A 21,086-nucleotide genomic window follows, 5' to 3' on the forward strand; every position below is an offset into this window, starting at 1 on the left:
TCCTTTTCTCCAGGCTCAGTTTCAGGCTTCCCGAGCAAGCCTCTTCCTTTCTCAGTGGAGGAGAAATGGCAGACTGTTCTTAGCCAGTCCTTTGCAACAGCCTTGCCACTATCCTCCCAATGGGAAGGCCTTATAACACTGGGGTTCCACTCTGATAAACAACAGGGCAAAGCAGGGGTCTTGAGACCCTGCCTCCCATCTCAGGTCTACCAGGTGTACCCCAGGGAAAGCTGCCAACAGCTGCTGGACAACAGCTGCCAAAAAGAGCCCCACTGCGCTGTGGGGATCTGTCACTGGGCCCTGTTGCCACTTCCCACCCTCCCTCCTCCTCTCGGTGCATAAACACCGCTGCTTGAGCAGGAGGTGCCTTCCCCTCAGGCCTGTCCCTGGGTAGGGGAGAAGTTTGCTCCCTCCTGCATTTCCTTGGCCCAGGGACGCCCCACCAAGTGGGGGTGAGGGGGTAGGTGGACATGTCTGCAAGGGGCTCTTTTTCCCCTTCACTGTGGAGCCCTCCAGGCAAAAGCGGGGGACAAGGGGGAGGCAGGGCCATTCATGAAGGGCAACCCTGCCTGTCCCTCTCACCGAGGACAGCTTCTGGGTTTTGGCTTGCAATGGCTTGCTGGGTCGTCCGGCTTCAGATGACACAACAAGCCATGGGAGTTTTACTAAACAGCACAACAAGCCATGGCTTCTTTGGGTGACTCATAAATTCCCACGGGTGGCATATAGGCCGCCTGCCAGGAAGCACAGGGATGGGGCTCGGGAGACACGCAAAACTCTCCTGCCCTTCATGGCTTGACATGCCTTGGGAACTTATGTTACTTCTGACATACTAAGCCAAAGAAAGGCCTGCCTGGCTCTTGAAGGGAGGCCTTGAACTTTTGTCTCCTGCTGTCCATCTGAAGAGGCTGATACATAGGACTGGAGGAAGCACTTTGAATCCTCTGTTATGTGCCATTTAGACTTTAAATAGCTTACTTTAAGTTTTCATAAGTTGGGATAATAATTAGCATGGCTCTTCCCCTCTAATGCCAGCAGTGGTGTAGTAGAATCAGGGCTCACAGGAATGCAGCACTGAAATTTCCTTAGTGGGAGGAAAGCTGATGTTACCTGCCACCTCCTCTGAATTTCCTGTTGCCTCTCAGCTTCACCGCAATTCTCACAATGACTGGGAGAACATGGATTTTCCCAGGAACAATGCTTTGTTCCCTGTTGTCCTGAAAAGCATTTTGCAGTGGCTTGATCTTTAATGGGCCATTAAGACTCATGGCTCTGTAAGAGACCTGCTCCTGGCAGAGATGAGAAGTACTAGAACTGGTTTGATGGATACCACACACTCAGCACTTTGATGGGAAATGCTGAAACAGACCCATGTTCCCTGAATGAAATATAGCCGTCTTAAGCAGCAGAAAGTGGGTTACCCACTTCATCTTTATTATTACCCGTATTTGCATACTGCTCCATATCTGGACAGATTCCAGAGCATTGAGCAAAACAAAGCAAAAACAGGTAAAAGGATTAGAACAAAATATTAAAAAGGGGAATCTTAAAACTGTGGGTGGGCAGCAAGCAAGGCTTCCTTCCAAGGAAGGCTTCCTGGAACAAGAGATGCCTTCAGTAGTTGCCAGAAAGAACATAGTGCTGGTGTCTGTCCAACATCCCACATTCCACAGAAATGGGGGTTTTCTCCTGGTGGACTCCAGCTGGGCTAGAGGTCTCTGTGACACCACCAGGAGAAAGTCCTCCAGTGACTAGGCAGGTTGAAAAGGGAGAAGGAGCTCTCTCAGGCGCATCACATCCCCAGGTCCTTCTCAGGCTCCCATCACTCCTTCCATCATTTCCTTTCTGTTTGCACCAGCAGAACTGGGTTTATTCCAAAGAAGCTGGTCCGTTCTGACATGCACACACTCTGGCTATAAGGGTCAGCACAGAAATAAATAAAATGTGGACCCTTTTCCATCAGTTGTCAAATGTGCACAGGCTGCAAAACTGAGCTGCTGTTGATAAAACCACAATTTGGGGTTTCACTTTAAAGCAGAGAATATACCTGGGTGCCATCAGATGAACCAGATGCTGCCTTTCCATTTCAGGCCCCCTATGTGGTGCGGAACGAAGCCCTGCTTGTTAACAGGGGGGACGCCGGGGCCATAAGCAAGCTCTTCCTTGATATTCAAGACAACGATAATCCCCAGGATGTGGTGGTGACGGTATTGGATCCGCCACATCATGGGCAGCTAGCCAGGCTTCCTGGGAGCTTGCCGTCGGGGATGCCTGCCTTCCGCCTGGATGACTTTTCTAGCGGGCTTGTGCGTTACATCCACGACGGATCCAGCAGTTCGGAAGACGCGGTGGTTCTGCAAGCAAGCGATGGCTACCACGTGCAGAATATACTTTTCCACATCAGGATTGCTCCGAAGGTCAGTGCCAGCTGTGCACCTGCATGATAGACCTGCCGTGGAATCCTGTGTGCATTTACTCAGAAGTAAACCCTATTCATTTCAGTGGGACTTGCTTCCACGTAACTATGCATAAGGGCAGTTTTAAACCATTCGGTAGCATTCCTGTCCTTGGGGAATTCTGGGACCTGGCACTCTGTCTGTGATGGGGTTTCTGCCAGAGTATTTTCAGCTTCCTTGCCAGACTACATTTCCCAGAATGCTAGGGGTAAAGAGACATGGCAGTTAGCCCATACCCAAAAGTCTGAATCACCTGTTCTAAGGTTTAGTTACTGCCAATGCGAGCTTTCGTTTCTGGGGTTTGTTTTATGGCCCTTTGTATTGCCATCTGCCTTGGAGACCTTTCTGAGGACTGAACATTGGTACCAAAATATCTTGTTGAAGAAACAAAATTCAGCGACTCGGAGCTCCCCAGTGAGACATGGTATGGCCTTGGGGCATTTCTCTTCCACAGCACCCACCACCAGCTATCTCCAGGACCCCGTTTTATTATTTTGGAACATGCACAAGAGTCCCGAATGCTTCCCTGAGGGTTTTTCTAGTTGTGTTGAATTTGCCATGCAGGCAGACAACAGCCGAGCATTTCCCAGGACTTATTTTTGCAATTCAAATAGTATCCTATGGAGAGAAGGGGATATACTGCATACCCAGCTGGTATCGGTCTGTTGTAACTTGTTGGCTGAACTTTGTGGTTTGTGAGGGTAAAAAAAGACAAGGTCTAGCTTAGCTTTCATTGCCTGCCAAACCTCAAAGCTTGAGAGCTCTTGCACATGGCATTGGCATGCCTTGTTCTCCCTCTGTCTCTTGTAAAGCACTTGGCATACAGTACGGAGAGGTTCGCCTTCAATTTGGGCATGGCGGGACACTGGCATTTCTTTAGTTAATATTTATTTAAAGTCTTTTTATCTTGTTCCTCAGCCAAAGAGGTTTTCAGAGCAGCTTACGTGCAGTCAGTCAGACAAGGCAGTCCCCACCCGCAGGCTTGCAGTCGAAAAGAATGACATGATACAGATGGAAAAGGGGATGGGCTGGAAAGGGGGGCGATTGTTGTCTCCTTGCTGCAGTGCTGATGGAATGGCTCCAATTCCCTTCTGAGAACCTCACGTTCTGGAGACATTCGCTTCTCCTGCAGTGGTTAGCCAGAATAAGCTTTGGCAGCTCCCTGGAATCCTAGAATCAGTGGTACCCTGCCCCTGAACATGGAGGTTCTATTTTTAAGTGTCAGGGTTAATAGCCACTGAACTATTTTGTCTAATCCTTCTTTTAAAAACCACCTAAACCTTTGAAAGAGAATTTCATGTCTTTGCCATTCACATGAAGAGGTGAATCCTCCTGTTTGTCCTCAGCTTGCTGATTAATTTATTGGTCTATTTTATACCTCCCAATCAACTGTATTGAGTGTGAATTTCTAGTGTTTTGAGAGTCAGAGGGAAATTGATGTCTTCCTGTGCACACTTTCCCCATTATTCATAATTTTGTAAACCCTGATCAGGTTCCCCATTAAGCATCCGCCAAACCTTTGCTCTGCATTCACAGTTCTAAACTGAAGAGCCAACATTCTTTGTAGGAGAGATCCTCCAACCTTCTTCTTTCTTGCCATTTCCTGGATCTTCTCAAGATCTTTCCTTTTTTTCAGAAGAGGTGACCAAAACTGCGCACAGCATTACATCGTTATCATGATGGAGCAATGTTCTTCTTCATGCCCCTTTAAAAGAAAACATTCCCAGCATTGAATTTGTTGTTATTTGGTTTCATTGTGCCAGGCTTAAAAAAAGAGAGAGATTAAAGGAAGGTTCTTCCAAATATGGGTTCATTCAGGCCGATCCAAAGTAATTCAAAGACTACGCTACTTCAGGGTATCCTTGAGAAGAGAATGGTCCCTGCATCCTTCCTTTCTTTAGTATACTTCTTTATGGTTTGATGTTCAGTGACTCTGCAGTGGATTCGCAAAGGAAATGGAACCCACCTTTCTCCTAAGGTCCTCGATGCTCCCGATTTGTATGTTGTATCATACAAGGCTGCATTGCAAGGACATCCTGGCATTTCCTTTGACCCCTTCCAGAGAGCCTCGATCGTGTATTATGGGTCTGAGCGTGAAGACTCCACAAGAGGAAGCAAGTGATAGAGGTGGATTCTAAAAAAAAGCGCTGGCAGCATAATCCCCCCACTTCTGTTGATCCTGCAGGTTTTGTAACAAGCAATGATGAAGGTGAATCGCTGAATATAATTTGCTTTATTAGCCAATTTCACACTCCCTTGTCTCATTATTTTGTAAATCCCAGTTTGCAACAGTTTGCAAAAGACTGCAAGGGAAGCTGCCAGTACGAGAGACATGGACGCCCCTGGAGGATTTAGTGCGAGGTGGGGCTGGCAGGAACCCCGTCTCTGCCTTAGCCTAATTATCACCTTTCTACAATAGCCTTGGGAGACAAACCAGATGCCAGCTTTCTTTCTGGAGAAACGGTGTCTAGACAGAGATAAAAGGGTTCTTTCTTCTTGCCACCCCACGCTCCACCCCAAAAGCTGTTACAGATGCTGGAATAACCCTGGCTGGGGGGCTTTTTCCCCTACCTAAACTCCTAATTTGAGAACAAGAGGCGTATTAGAACAAACAACCACCCTCTTGCATGCCTTATGTCCCTGATCTGAAATGATGTTTGCAGAGTTTCTGCAAAATTGGTTTAAAGAATAATGTGCTTTAAAAACAGACGTTCAAAGTATATAAACACGGTATAATTGAGGCAGTAACAAAAAGCATCAATGGAACGGAGAGAATGCTTACATCGTGTCAGGTATGTTCTGGCACATGCAGAGAATATGCTGTGCTGTTTGACTGAGGAGGCGAATCAGTTGCTAACAATCTCCGCTTTCATGATCTGAACAAACCCAGTCTTGGCTTTAAACCATTCTGCAGCCTTGGGATATGCTGAGTTCCTTCTCTTGAGGGAACAAGCATGTATTATTATGCATAATATTACTAATCTCAGTTTCATGTCTATGCCACCCAATAGCCAAAGCTCTCTGCGTGGTTTTCAGCAGTTCGTAAACACAATAGCTTGCCATTTCCCTTCCACCTGCAGTCAAACAGTATAAACTGGCAAAGTACCTCTGAGCATGTGCAGGGTGCTTCCATGCTGAAGGGAACCTTTCTTAGTATCTCAGAGGAATATCAAGGAATGCTGCCACAGAGGCTTGCATCCCCTGCCACTGTCGGCTTTTCTGTGCAGGCACCAGATGGTTGACTGGCCGGCCCATCCTGGTGTTGGCCAGAAGTTTTGGACTCCCATGCCCATTAGGACCATCCGGCACAGCCCCTGGTCAGCAAAGTTGTGCTCCAGATTATCTGGCAGGCTCCAGTTGGGGAAAGTGTTGCGGAGATCCATTGGCCTGGGCAGTGGCTCCGCTGACTGGACCAGCTCCGAGCATGTCCCAACCTGGGTTCACATGTCCAGACAGCACCGTGCTGGGCTGTTGCACATAGTGGGTTCTTGTGCTGTGTGAATCTAGAGCAATCGCCACAGGGCAGCTTGTTTGAGGGCAACAAGCCACCCTGCCAGCCCAGGGGTTGTTCTAGGGGTTGTTGTACTCAGAACACACTGTTGTATCATCCCAACCTAGGCAAGTGACCCTGTCATGGGTACCAGAAATCAGGTAGTGAGCCATATACAGTCTCATGTCCCTGTTAAAAACCATCCATTGACCTGTTATGACCACCTTTTAAGGGAACACAGGGCAGAAGAAGCTGAGCAATGGAGGAACCAGACTCAGGTTGTAATCTTGTGCCCACTTTTCTGGGAGCCTCACCCCACTATACAGAATGTACCTCCAAATCAACACACATGGGCTTTATGCCGTACAAGTCCATCTGCATTACAGAGTTTTAGATCCGTTTCGTACCAGTTCAGCTGCTGTGGTTTCTGTGTTTAACAAAAGTGCTGGAATTCTCTTTTAAAGATCTGTAGACTCATGCGCCCAACTCCAGCCGAGTAGTAGGAGAAAGGGAAGGACTGTTAAATTTCTTGAAATGTAGTGAAGTATTACTTGTGGCCAGCATCCAACAGAATATGCAGGAATTAGTGTGCAATCTTTCCATGGGTTGTTGCAGATTCTTGCCTTATTTACATAGCATTTATGTTATCTTGGCAGGAGGTTCTGATACTGGCCATGGAAGCTATATTTTTTTATTATATCCATAGGGACCCTGGCTTGCCTGACACCAAACCTCAAACACAGCCCTTAATCAAACTGGCTCATGATAACAGGTCACTTAAAGGAAATATGTGGAGGGGAAGAAAAACAAACTCTTTCTGCAGAATTCCTTCTAAAGTGTTGAATTAAGGCATCAAAGGCTAAGAAGGAGGAAGGCAGCAAGAGGGAGGGGAAAGTTTTTCCTTTCATTCGTTTAGAAGGAAAGAGCACGGACTTTTTACAGAGGAAGATGTAGCCCCTTGGAGACTGTGAAAGAAGGAATAATGGAGTCCTGCGTGACTGGGGAGCAGGGGCTTTTGTGTGCAGCATGGTCTACCCTTACCCTGGGAGGGGGAACCAGCACCCCTCCCAAAGAACTTGGCCTACAACTTTTATCATACTCAACCAATGTTATACTGGCTGGAGCTGATGGGAACTGGAGTCCAGCAACACTTGGAGGACTTTAGGCCGTGTCTGTTGACTCCCTTTCAGCCCAGTGATCAGCATCTTTGTTTCTTGTGCTCAAATCTGAGCGAATTGTAATTTCCCAGAGCTTCTGGACCCTCCCTTAATATGTGAGTCCATCCATAACTGTTTGTAGAATAGATAGAAAGTTTTAAAATGTATTTTATGTCCAGGGGAGCTTATTCCAAATTGGACGCCTTGAAAGACCCAAGCAGTCTGTGTCACACAGGGGCTGAGAAATACCTTCAGGCTAAGAGTGTTGAGCTGCTTCCAGTCTGAAGGCCAAATTCTGTTTTGGAAGAACTCTCAGGCAGGTTACAGGGATGGGTGCAACCAAAGGTGAAAGCACTAAGGTATCAAAGAGACTTTGTACATTGTGCAAAACATATTGTACATTAAAACTTTTATTGCCAGAATTCAGCCTTAGGGGCATCTCAGCCTTTTAGAATCAAGGCAAGGCAACCTGTCACAATGAGGAAGGCGCCAAACAATTGATCATCAGGAAAGGGGCAGAGCCGGAGGGAGTGGAAGAGAACATCTGGAGAACTGGGTTCAGCTCTTGGTTGGGAGCCAGATGTGGCTTGCAGGCCTGAGGTTGCATGCCTCCGCTTGAACCCCCCACCCCGCTTGAAGTCCCTTCCAAAGACAGGGCCCTTTCTTTTTCATAGGCAGAAACTCTGCCAACATCGGGAGCTAGCTCTCCCCCTTCTCTCTTTCAAAACAACAGAATATTCTTTGGCAAAAGCTCTTTATTTCCAAGGGACATCCAGCAAACTATAGCCAGCAAAGAAAGAGTCCCAGAGCATGCACAGAGTGGTTTGTTGAACCCAGGCTAGAAACTATTTCTAAGACCCCTCCTCTTGAGTAACCTTGGACCCCATCCCTCTGGGGGGCCCTCGTGGTTGTAAGCAGCCCCTCCAGTTGGCTAGCCCCACGTTATGGGGTTCAGGATCACACAGACGCGACTGGCTCCCGGGGCACCTGTTCCATGCCCCCTCCCAGCAGTTGCAGACTGTGACAGTTCTCAGGGACCACCTGGACACGGCGGCCCTGAGAGAAGCTCTCCCAGCCCTTCCATCTCAATATATGCAGGGGCTATTTCCAAGGCTCATCCTCCGTGTCCGAAGAGTCTGTGCCACCCTGGCCCTGAAACACACCAAGAACACTGCCTCTTTCATTCCCCACAGCAAAAGAGCAAGAAACCCCAGTGTATAAACAATAAGAACTTTCAGAGAGAATATAAGGGGGAGCCAATCTGGGAGTGGGGACGCTTCCTTGACTTAGGAAGTTTTCACATTCCTTGGAGAATTTCTTGATTAATGAGCAAACCTGGTTTTGGTCCTGTATTTTTCCAGGGCATCAAAATACATCAGGCATTTCTGTATACTTTTGGAATTTCTACCTGCACTCTTGCCGTATTCGTTCTGATAAACTCCTTTTGAGGAAGGCAGATCCCTGTGAAATGCCTGTTACCTCACTTGGGCGCATGGAGGGCTTTTAACCAAGAGAGCATTTTGGTGCGATTTTAAGGCAGACGGCCCATGGTTAACGAGCGCATTGGACCACTGCCCCCCTCCCAGAAGCACTTGCCCAGCCCCCCCCTCCAGGTGTGTCAAACTGCAGGAATAATAGGTGTTGTCGTCCAAGAGTCATGGGAAAGGCCGCCTAAAAGAAATCCTTAAGATGCTTTCGCTGAAAATATTGGCCTTCTCCAGTAATTCAGTGTGCAGTGGAAGAGCTGTCATGATAATAATGAACAGGGGTGTGTGCGTTCGTGGATTCACCTGGATCACTCGTGCACAGAAAATGCAACTGCTGATTAAGATTTGCTCTTCCGTGCTCCTTTCCCCCATCATGTCAGTGGCAGGGAGCCAAGAGAAAGCGATGGTGCTGTTAGGTCTGGCGTACCGGAAAGGCTCACGGCTACGGAGGCTACACAAATCTCCCAGCTGCATTTGAACATTTGTCCTCAGCTCCATGAATCTCCACAGAGATCCTGGCTTGGCCGAGTTTCCCACCGCATCTTGGCCAGGGAGCCCTGGCTTAGTCACTCAGCATCAAGCCACAGTTCCTTTGTCTGAATGTAACAGTTGCTACCCACCCTTCCATCCCCTCGGGTCAAGGGAGATGCAGACTGGCTCCCAAAACCCTGGATGAAATGTTCGGAACATCTTTCTTTAGATAAGATGCAGCTAGGATTCATTCGTTCATGCTTTCCAGAATCATTGAGATAGTTGTCAGTGTTGGAGTGGCAGAACCTGGTGGCCAGCCGGGCTGGCTGTTCCGGAGAGGTGTGAGCATCCAAACTCACACCTCTCCTTTGGTGTTCATGCCCGCCTCAGAGTTGTGCTGATTGTGTTGTATTTTATGTACTCTTTCCCCCACGTCTTTGCCTAGTATGGGAAGGCACAGTCTTCAACTACTTGTTCTGGGTGTAGACCCACCTTGTTTCTTTCAGAATCTCTTCTTTTGTTATCAAAGGACATCACCTTTCCCATAAAAAGTATAAAACCTTCATGTTACCTGTGAGCAGCATCCCCAAATTTCTGAATTTGGGCTTTTCTTACTTGGTATCTTCTCTCCTGTGTGTTTCCCCAATCCAAGGTATTTACTTGCATTTTGATTACGTTCTGTGATCAGCTTAGTTACTATAGTTAAAAGGACACCCTCAGGTTTTACTGTTGGTAAATGTACACAGAATGCAGTTAATTGGATAAAAGCCAGACTTTTAATTGAATGAAAAGTTGTATACTTTAATTGGGATTTGGTGGCACGATGCAAAATGTCCAGTCTCCATAAGCCAAAAAGCCTATCTGCCCCATTCTTATTCCCCTTAAAGCAGACCAGTGAAATTATAGATCCATTGCAGATGGTACCAGGGGAATACCACACAGCGCTTCTCCCACACATGCACAAAATGTGGTTCTACACTTCCGCTGCAGTGTGAAAAGTGTCAGATACGAAGCAGACAGCTGCATGTGGACGTAACATTGGTGGAGTGGTGGAGAAATATGGAGAAGCATTTCCTTGTCAACAGAAAGAACTAAACTGCTCCAGTTACTGGATACCAAATGTTCTTTGCAGCACATCCCACAAGGACTCAGTTGCGTTCTCCAAAGCCCTGGGGAACAGCACACACACACACCTAAGTTGGTACAGGATTGTCCCTTCCAAAAGTAAAAAGTGGAGAGAAATAGTTCCACCATGGTGTGATAGCAATCACACAAGATAATGGAAAGTGACCTTTCCATAATGTAGGTGGTTTCTGAGTATGGACTGAGTGAGGATTGGTGGCAGGCCTAGAGCAATGTAGGTGAGAATTCGAGGGATTGGAGGCAGAGATGTAATCAGAAGAGGGGCTGATGAATGAATGGCTCAGACTGAGAAACCTGGCCTGAAGTTGATGTTTTATACAGCCAGCTGGGCCCCCATTGGTCCCTCAAGTCACATGGTTCTAGCCAGACTGAAGAGCTACCACCTTGGCTCTTGGCAGCAGGTGCTGGTGCCAGAGGTAGTTCCTCAGTTTGAGAAACATCCCAGTGGTGCTTTGATTCTGCAAATGCCTTTCAAGATGTTGAGGAAGAATACTCTGAGATGAGAAGTCAGCCGGCTCATGTTTTCAGTTTAGCATCTAGTGCTTGATAAAATGGAAACACCCAGCCTTATCCTCACATCAAAATGTGTTTCCCCTCAGTCAGCAGTGATGGAACCTGTGATGACTTTCCTGGCCCTTGATCCCCTGTCCAGGTGCACGAGGGCCCGCGAATGGCTGCCAGCTCTATGGTGTGGGTCCCCCAGGGCGGAATGCTCCAGATCAGCAACAGGATTCTGCAAACTGAGATCCCTGGTGTCAGTGATGCTGCCGTCATCTATACAATTAGAGATCGGCCACGCTATGGTAAGTAGGGAGGTGCGGCTCCTCTCTGGAGGTTTTGGTAGTCTTGCTCTAACTTTGGTAGGCTCTAACTCCCACAGCCAGTTTTGCTCAAGTGGGAGCTCACAGCATTTGCTCCAAATGTTGCTTTAGACAAACTTAGGGTGTGACTTAGAGAAGTATAGCAGGGACCTGAGAAATATTCACCCATCTGTCGTAATCACTCTTCTGGGTTGGAAATAATGTAGAGACCTGACTCCTCACACAGGAGGACTCCTCTGTAGCCTCAAGGTCCTGGGTGAGACCTGGGGAGTGAGGAGGACTTAGGGTGGCTTTGGGAAGTGGATTGGGCCCTCTGAGGTACAGGTTGGATGGGCAGCTCTAATAGACACGTATCAGAGGTTGCTCAAGCTTGGCTTTGCCCCTCAACCCAGGAATATCCCACCCAGCCAAGGACGCTTAAGGTGTCGCTGAGGACCACAACGTTCGGGGAGAGGCACTGCGCGGCCTGTCCTTGCTGTTCTCTCCTGTGCCCCCTTTTGCGGCCACAGTGTGAGCTGTGTCTCCCCACCCCGTTCTGTGCGACTGGGGCAGCTCCGTGTGAACACACCTGGCGGGAGATGTGCGAAGGTGCCCACCTGTCTTGTCAGCCTTTCCGTGTGAGAACCCAGGTGCCAGAATGTGCTCTCCCTCTCCAGTCCTGCGAATAAGAGCACAATCCTGCTCTGACATTTCCAGTGGGATCCGTTTGCAAAAGCTCCTGTGCTGGCTTCCACAGTCAGCTGAAGATTGACCTTTCGGGGGTGTAGAATTCAAAGCCCGAACTCAGAGGAGGCAGTCGGCCTTGTGGGCACCTGGAGTCCTTTGGCTTCAGCTGGGCCGCAGGACAAGAGAGCACGTGAGACGAAGCAGAGTGCAATTTTGTTTATGCCTTGACTTAGTTTATTTGTATACCATCTTACAGAAAAATGTCTTACAAGGCGTTTTATACTAATTTATTTAATGAACTTTTCCTAATAGTACTTTTAAAAGTTAACACTTCAGATGAGGCACGCAGGGAAGCAGTGATAACATAAAACAACAAACAGACCAGTAATCAGTAACCAGTAACAACATATAGCAATTACGGATCACTAACCAGTAACAACATATAGCAATTACAACATAACCAGTTACGGGCCAGTAGCCAGAATTCGCAACATATAGCAACATCAACAATAACAGCAGTGCAAATGACGCCCTTAAGATTGTGAAAATGTGCCAGTAAAGCAATGCTTTTCAATGCTTGTAAGGACTGGGCCAGCCAAAATCCTGGCCAGCCAAAATCCTCAGTCCCAAATCCTGTGGAGCAGAGGACCGCACAGATGGGCCTTTTCCCTTGCATCCTTCAGGCTCGTTACTTTCACAGGTTGGAGGACAAGCTGAGTTGTAGAAGCAGAGTTCAGTGTAGTCCTTCAGTAGTCCTTCAGTAGTGTGGTCTCAACCCATTTAGGCCTTTGAAAGTCAATATCAGCATCTTAAACAGAGTCCTGAAACACACTGACAAGCCTTGTAAATCATACAATTCCAACTTTCTGGCTCCCACCAGTATTTAGGGAACTGCACTTTCCACTCGATGACATTTCCAAACTATCTGTAAGAACTGACAGTGCATTTCAGTAGTCCAGGTGGAAGTCTTCAGTACACAGGTAGCTAAGGTGAGGTCTGTCACTGCTCAGCTTAAGTACAAGGAATGTCAGAGGCCCGGGATCCGAGAGCGACTATACCAGGCCTGTCCAGTCCATGGGCCTCCCTCTGCCTGCCAGTCATGGGGGCAGGATATTCTGTGCCCCCTTCCTTTCAGCCAGTCGAAATGAGCTAAGTGCACAGTAGCTTTCAGCTTCAGACCTCAAGGTGCCCAGTTAAACTCCCAGCTCAATATTGACTTACGGAACTCCTTTCTTCTAGCCATATGTATTATTTGTAGCGAGCAAGATGCTTTTTCAGCACAGCGGCTGACACTTCACAGAGAGAGCTCATGTATAAAACGAGCGCTGTTAAATTGTCTTCTGTACAGTCTATGGGGGTCCCTCTACTAATTAGTATGAATGGGAAGCATTTGTGTAGGAGAGCAATCTTATCCTCAGGGGTTCTTATTTTCCCACAGCCTGTCCTCTTTCTGAAGTTATAATACCTCTCCTTGTATCATCCCAATTATCTCTTTGGCAACTAATTAATGACACGAAGTTATTGCCGCAGGACAGGAATACACAGATGAAACCCCCTGAACCTAGAAGTTACCAGAAATTTCTAGTGTTCTGTGGTACGGTCTGTCTAGGACGTAAATAAAGAAACCTTAGGGAACTACAGAAAGCAGGGATAAATATCATAAAAGATGTGCACATTCTTAATTCACATTTTTTCGTAGATTTTGGGAGTTCTTCGGGCAAGGACAAGTTCAATCAGCTACGAAACAGGAGATAAATGGCTGTTCTTCATGTTTCCATACCACCCGTCCCCACTCAAGCTGGGGGTGGTGTTTGTCAGTGTGGATCACCCCATGCTATTGTCACAACAGTCTTTTGAGGTAGATGATTTTGCAGTTGTTGCCTGGCACCACACTTCAGAGAGGATGTAGACAAACTGGGGGGGGGGGAGTTCAGAGGAGAGTGGTAAAGATGATCAGGGGTCTGGAAACAAAGCCCTGTGAGGAGAGATTGAAAGAACTGGGCATTTTTAGCCTGGAGGCGAGAAGACTGAGGGGAAACTTGGATAGCACTCTTCAAAGAAGTGAAGGACTGTCACAAAGAGGAAGGGCAGTATCTCTTCTCCGTTTTCCCAGACTGCAGGACACAGAATAATGAGCTTAAATTGCATGAAGCCTGATTCTGGCTGGACTCCAGGGAAAACTTCCTGATTGTTAGAGTAATGCAACAGTGGAGCCAGTGACCTAGGGAAGTTGCGGGCGCTCCCACAACGGGGACGTCTAAGATGCAGCTGGACAGCCATGGGTTAGAGCTGCTTTTACTTGGAGTCCTGCATTGAACAGAGGGTTGGAATCGATGGTCTTCTTGGTCCGTTCTCACCCTTCTGAGCTCACCAGATAAGATCATCGAGTAGAGATCTGAGCTTGCGTAACTCCGTAAAGGCCCCAAAAGGGACCGATTCATGAACCTGCGTGACGTTGCTACGGACCAGTGGGGCATTCAGCATCAGCTCCCACAAAACGGGGGTCAGTGGATGGGCTACCAGGTGCCTGAGGAGTAGCAGAGTGGCAGAAGGGGAGCCGTGTATAAACACCTGTAACCTCAGTCGCTTTGAAGTCCCAGCACCTCCTGCTGCCCTGCCTTCTTCTGTCTCAAATTACAAAACCGAGCAGGGCTGGGAAAGACATGGCACCTCCACAACAGAAGTGCGGCCTGGAATTCAAAGCCTACCCTGCACCTCAGCAAACCATTACGGAGACTGGGAAGTACCCAGTTTAAAGCTAAGTATGCCCCCTTTGAGTCTCAGTGGCTTGCCAGCACATTTCAGGGAAAAACGCTCAGTGTTTCGCCACTGCATTGCTGAATTTCAAGCTGTATCTGAGACCCAAGGTGTCTCCTGGAGGGCACTTGGCAGTGGAAAAGTGCCGAGATGTTTCTGGATTTTTAAGGCTAATTATATAATTTTGTTTATGTTGTAAGCCTCCCCGAGGCTTTTTGTGGATGGGGCAGCATAGAAATGGTTTGTTTAAATGGATGGATGGATGGACCCCTGGACCAGCTGAAGTTGCCCACACAAATTCATCCATCACCTCCTTGGGGCAGTTCCCCGAGCCTCCAAATCAGAGCAGTCCAAGAACAGATTACCTAAGCTTTCATCCTTTCCTACAGCCTAATTTGGAGATGAGGAGGAGCAGACATTCTTGCTGTTGATGTGATAAGATAGACCGCTGTACTTTGATGTACTGCAGGTGGTGGAGAGTTCTGCCCACAGATCTAAATCTACCTTCTGTCCACCCCTGAGCTGAGCCCTGGTGATTTTACTATGAATTCAGTGTAGGTAAAAATCTGGAAACAGCTCTAAGTAGATACCGTGTAATTACTGCTGGCCAGGGGTCTTTGCTAGTGTTTTTTGCATCACTAATTCCAGCTAAATTTAGCCAACTTAGCATAAAAGCTGGAAAGAGAGCTATGGAAGGAGATTTATCAATTGCGTGCCATATTGGCTTGGTCCGTGGGTTTATTTAATTGAGACATATGTGCTTTAAATAATGCAGCAGCTAGATATTAAATAGACATCACACAATCCCCAGTGGGACTCAATCTGTCAGTAGCCCAGACCCAGATGGCAAGACTAGGGAATCCAAACTGTCACCATAATAGAATCTGTTACTCTAGTGTCAGAATAGATTACAGCCTAGAGGACAACTCTAGGCAGCAGTGTTAATATTAAATCCCAATATTATTGTCATCTTGATAGGATTTCTGTTGAGAGTTGTCCAAATGTCTGTAATAATGCCAGAAGAGTGCAGCTTTTCCACAGCTTTTGAGTGGCTTTGTGTTTTTCCTCAAGAGCTCCAGCGTCCCCTTTCCATGCTGCATGAATGCAAAGGAAAATGAGGTTGCTCCACTCTGCATCCCAAATAGGACCTTCCACTCTGGCAGTTTACAGAGTACCTTTATTATATTGTCACCAACAGCAGCCCACAACAAAGGGCTGTTTCTGTGCAGGGCTGAGGAGAATGCACAGATAATCTAACACATTATGTGGGTCTTGCTCCTCTGAAGTAAAACTGAGATTCAGTTTGTCCAGTTCAGGGTAGCTGAGAGCAGAGATGAAACTCTGCATGGAGCCTGCCTTGCCCAATTAGCCTCCAAAAAGTGGTGATTTTGCAAGGAAACGGGGCCCATGGGACACATGTATCTCCCTCTGCAAGAAGAATCGCCGTCCAGCAGTTCTCCTGGGAACACAGTAATGCTTGTAAGTGAGCAAAGCTGGTCTTTGCAGAATTGCGGTGGGTTGTGGCTGTTCTTGTTCCCCACTCGCACCGCCCTCCGTAGTGGTAAATTTAGCATCCGTTTTGCTGGTAGCCGGAGGGGGGTGAGCCCCCTGGCGTGTTCCAGAAGGCGAGCAAGGACCTCTGGAAGCTCCCCATGCACTTTGGAGTGTCAATGCTTTTGTTTCTTTTTCTGCACCTGTGTTTTTCCCAGCTTGCCTTCTGTCTCCCTCCCTAATCTAAAGCATTTAAAATTTAGCTTGGCCGTATACTTTTGACAACTTAGAGATCATTCCCTTCTATATTAGGCTTCATTTCCACAATATAAGTTTAGACCAAGGGGAAATGAGGGGAAAACCATTTGAACTCACTCAGTGGTGCGTGACTGAGGAGTTAAGCTGGTTAAGAGGAGTTAAGGTTGCCTCTTGCAGTTGAAAAATAGCTGTAACTTTCAGCATTCCTCTCACTCGGGGTGAATTAAGAAGAGGTCCTGGTAGGCATCAGCTCAGGTGCTGCAGGTTGACCACGGCTCTGCGGCAGCTGTCATGAAACAATCAGCGTCTTGCACTCTTGGAATATGGTGAGAAGGCAAACGGAAGGATGCAGCAACGGGAGCCGCAGGCAGCCCACGGAAGGCCTTCTTGTGAACATACCTTTCTCACATATGGAAAACCCCTGTTCAAGCTGAGCCATGGGCAGCTGTCCAATGCAAGCCGGGATCCACATCCAGGGTCCAGCTGGGAGCGCTAACCAGAGCTAAGAAGGATATACTTTATTAAAATTTTTAAACTAAGACTAAAAGAAAACATCAAACATCACAAACATTAACATTGGATTCACTGGGTCAACCGCCTACTACATATTTTTTAACATTGTAATATCAAATTCCAGTTAGTTTATCATAGTTTGAAAAACATCTCTAAGTTTCCGCCAAGTCCCGTTTCTCCAGCCAATTATAAAAAGAGTCCCAAGTTCGATAGAAATCAGTATCCTCTTTATCGTTAAGTTAATCTATCCATTTCTGCACAGTCCAAGATCTTTCTTAGAATCAATCCGTCGGTGGGCAGCTCCTCACTTTTCCAATATTGAGCAAATGTAATCCTCGCCGCTGTAATTAGATGCAACATCAAGTAGATTTCCTGTCTGTTAACATCTTCCAGTATAATGCCTAACAAGAAAACTTTGGGTTTAAAAGCAAAGGGTTTTTGTAATATTTCCTCCATCCATCTATGTATTTTAATCCAGTACTTTTTTGCATTGTCACAAGTCCACCACATATGATAAAAAGTACCCACTTTATGTTTACATGTCCAACATCTATTTGACATATTTGGAAACATCTTAGCTAGTTGACTTGGTGACAAATACCATCTATAGAACATTTTGTATAAGTTTTCTTTATACGAAGTTGCTAAAGTTACTTTAATGTTTCTTTCCCATAGTTTTTGCCACTTTTCTAGTTCAACATTAAATCCAATGTTTTGTGCCCATATTATCATAGTTTCCTAAACCTGTTCTCCTTCCATTTTCCTGTCAAGTAAAAAATCATATAGTCTTTTAATAATTTTCTCATCTGTTTGAAGCACTTGATCAAATTCTGTTAGGTCTCTATAGAACCCCCATGTTTTACAATCCTTAGCATATCTTGATTGCATCTGCACCTTATACCACCAGGAAATATTAAGTCCCTGTTCTTGTATTCCTTGCTCCAGTTTCAGGCCACCATCCTTATCCAGGATATCGCCATATCTTACGATCTTTTCAAAGTTCAATACATTTGGATATACAAAAGCTTCCATAGGTGAAAGCCATCTTGGTAACTTATTACACAGTTTTAGATTTAGTTTTTCCCACACTGACATTAAAGATCTTCTAATAAAATGACTCAGGAAGGACCCATGTGACTTAGCTTTTTCATAGCTAAGAAGGATTTTTCATTGCCCTGTCAAGTCCTCGGCCTCAGCGGGAATCCTTCAGGACGCTTCCTGTTGGAGCGGACCAATAGCGAGCCGGGATGATGGAGTAGGTGCCTTACCTGGGCATCCTTCACTTGCCAGGGAGATGCTGCAACCCACAACCCTAGCGGCTCATGGGAGGCGTGTGCACAGGGCTTTGCAAGCCATTCAAGCCCCATCGAGGCCACTTCCTCTCTCACTCTTCATGTCTGCCTTCTCAGGTGAGGTGGTGTTCTTGATCGCCATGCCTGCGGATGACCCTGGGCTGGTCTGGCAGCCGTTGCCCAATGGAAGAGCGGCTACACCAGCTGCTTCGTTCACCCAACAGGACATCAACGACGGGCTCGTATGGTATCGGCACTCTGGATCTGAGACGGAGAGCGACTCCTTCCGCTTCCAGGCATGTCTCATCTCTGTTACTTATCTGGTGTGCTACCAGAACTCACTTTTTCATTTGCAGAGCTGCTGAAATCGCACGCCAAGGTTAACAAAGGGTCTTGCGGCACCTTAAAATCAAGGTGCATAAGCTTTTGTGGACACAGGACACATCAGTAGATTTATGAAATGTCTGGCCAGATTGACAGATTTGTAGTAACTTGCTGGGGAAATACAGGAAAATGGAGTGCCAAGATTGAAAAAAGTATAGAGAGTGATAATTATTTTAAAAGTTGCCATTCAGGAAGAATTGTTGGGTGATAACAGGCACTTCAGAAATCATTGTACTGGTGAGCGAATTAACATATGTAGTGTGATTTCACATACACACAACACACACACACTTTTTTCCATGCTATGACAAAGGAATCAAAGAGAATCTTGTTATGAATTGTATTTCAATAATTTCATGTTAACCCAAAATGAATTATTAGATTATCTTAATTCTGTTTAACTCACGAACAGCCCATCCTGTCTGGTTTCACACATCATGACTGGGTGCTGGAGGGGGGCGGGGTTGATTATGCAACACAGCAGTAGCCTGTGCCAGGCACGCAACCTGACAAATTGTGGGTTAATTAGGTGCAAACTGAGTTAATTTCTAGCTGCTGCAGGGAAGTTGCTTTTTGGAAGTGGCAAGTCTCCCGTATGTCAAGGTTAGTTGCTACCAAGTCCCTGCAGAAGTTTGTAATTATGTGCTACCAGATCCTTTTCCCAAGAGGCAAAGGTGTGAAGCACTGTCTTCTGCTAAGGCTCTTCCCGCTTGGCCAGAAGGTTCAACCGTCCCTTGAAGGGCTATGCTAACGTGGCTGCTCGTGTGCAATATTTTGTACATGTTGGTTTACTGCGTAGAAGCCATCACTGTAGCACTGGGGAGGCAATTAAGGTAATTTCTGAAGTAATTAACATAAGTGATAATGAGGAAGTGTTGAAGTGCCGGATGGTGAACAAGCTAATCTTTAATTTAATGACTGTGTTGCTGTTAGCTTGTATGCATTTTGCATGACTGAGGGGAGTTGTGGAGTCTTTTTTGCAGTAGCACCTTGTTTGAGCGGCCGTAATTGCATGGTAAACTGTACTGGGGGAAAGAAATCTGAGCTCTGTCACCGAACGATCATCTATCTGCCAGGCCCTTGGTGAATAAATTGGCTCTGCAGAGAAAATGCAGCTGAATTATTTTTGTTTGCATTCTGGGAAGTGTGTTTCCAACACCTCTAATAATATGGATCCTGCAAGTCCATTTATGTGCTCGTTGTTTACTCTTCGGGGGTTTTTTTAATGCCACCCTTTCCCAGGGGATCAGTGAAGCAAAAGAGATATTGTAGAACTGGAAAAGGTGCAGGAGAGGGAAATCAACTGATCAAGGGGCCAGAGCAACTCCCTTACAGCAAAAGGTTGCAGTATTTGGTGCAATGGCATGGAAAAAGAGAGAGCAGTAGGAAGATCGACCAGGACTGTGTAAAATTAAGCATGGTGTTTTTCTCTCTCATAATATTGCAACCTGCGGGCATCACATGGAGATGAAGAGTGAAAGATTCAGGACAAGTAGACTTTGATAACTTAAGTTACAGTGATTATTTCAATGATTTTAAAAGTGGATTAGACAGATACATGGAGGATAAGGTGATGATATTACACTTTTATCCTGCCTTTACTCCTTTTGTGAGGAAGGCAAAGCAGCTTGCATAGACTTCCTTCATTCCATTTTATCTCACAATAACAACAACCTTACCTGTTGCTCCATTTCCCCTTCCCCTCTGGCATTAATACCTTCTGTAATGAATCAAGCCAGCTCATGGATTTTATAACAACATTGTACATACTTTCCAGAGAGAGTGGGAATCTTGAAATTTGTGTAAACGGTGTCATTTTTTTAAAAATTGTTGCAGATCTTGTGACCGTGTGCATGCTCGCAAGTCTGCCCATCCAGGGTTGTATGGATGTTGTAAAATCCATTCTATCAATTCACAGATTGTTCGTTCTTTTTCTTTCAGTCATCCACTCATCCAGAGAATCAGATTTAGTGTCAGCATTTGTGCATATCTGCAGTTACACAAATTTGCACTCTCCAAAATGTGTAATTCCCCCCAATGTATGCAAATTCTTCCTAAATGCAGACTAACTTACGGGGAAAATGCAAGTTTTGGGTATTTTTTATGGCTAAAGTTGCATACAATCACACAAAGTTAAAAAAAAGTTGGCACACCTGCAGAATTGAAAAGGACATCCTGCTGCAGAACCTGCAGGTTGGATTTTTAGAAAATCCAGCTCTTATCTGTAGCAGTCCTACCCACAGAGATATATTCTTTTGTAAGTATCTTTGTCAGTTTTGTTCTCTCCCAGCTTCAAAGAACTTCCTGCCCAGGGGAGTGCCCTGGAGGATGAATGGGGCGGCATAGAAGCCTTCTAAATAAATAAAATAAAGTGTCAAATTCTTTCACAGGTAGGCTCTGCTGGGCTAAACAAAGTCTGCAGCCTGGATGAAATTGGCATGGATATTTTCAAGAGGGGAATATACCTCTGCAGAACTACAAAGCAGACAGGTTGCATTGTGACTTTGTGCATTTGCCCCATTTTTTTAAATTATAAACCTATTGCTGCAAGTGTCAAGATCCCCTTAAGTGGTACAAATTGTAATTTGTATGCATTTTGGAAAACAGGAAAAATGAACAGTATTTTGCCCAAAACGGGGGAGGGAAATCTGCTGCAGTTCAGAATCACTGGAGAACAGAATCAATGGAGAAGCCCATCAG

At 46.2% G+C, this 21,086-nt stretch overlaps 1 protein-coding gene across 1 annotated transcript in view; it reads left to right on the forward strand.

Annotated features, from left to right (window-relative positions):
* FRAS1 (Fraser extracellular matrix complex subunit 1) overlaps positions 1–21,086 on the forward strand; it is a 192,974-nt gene that overhangs the window by 92,907 nt on the left and 78,981 nt on the right. The window contains exons 26-28 of the mRNA XM_044428485.1: positions 2,091–2,417; positions 10,857–11,007; positions 18,120–18,298. Of these exons, the coding sequence (XP_044284420.1) occupies positions 2,091–2,417; positions 10,857–11,007; positions 18,120–18,298 (657 nt within the window). The remainder of the gene's footprint in view (positions 1–2,090; positions 2,418–10,856; positions 11,008–18,119; positions 18,299–21,086) is intronic.

This window comes from Varanus komodoensis, unplaced genomic scaffold (assembly GCF_004798865.1).
Source record: "Varanus komodoensis strain SLA01 unplaced genomic scaffold, ASM479886v1 scaffold2, whole genome shotgun sequence".
Taxonomy (NCBI): Eukaryota; Metazoa; Chordata; class Lepidosauria; order Squamata; family Varanidae; genus Varanus; species Varanus komodoensis.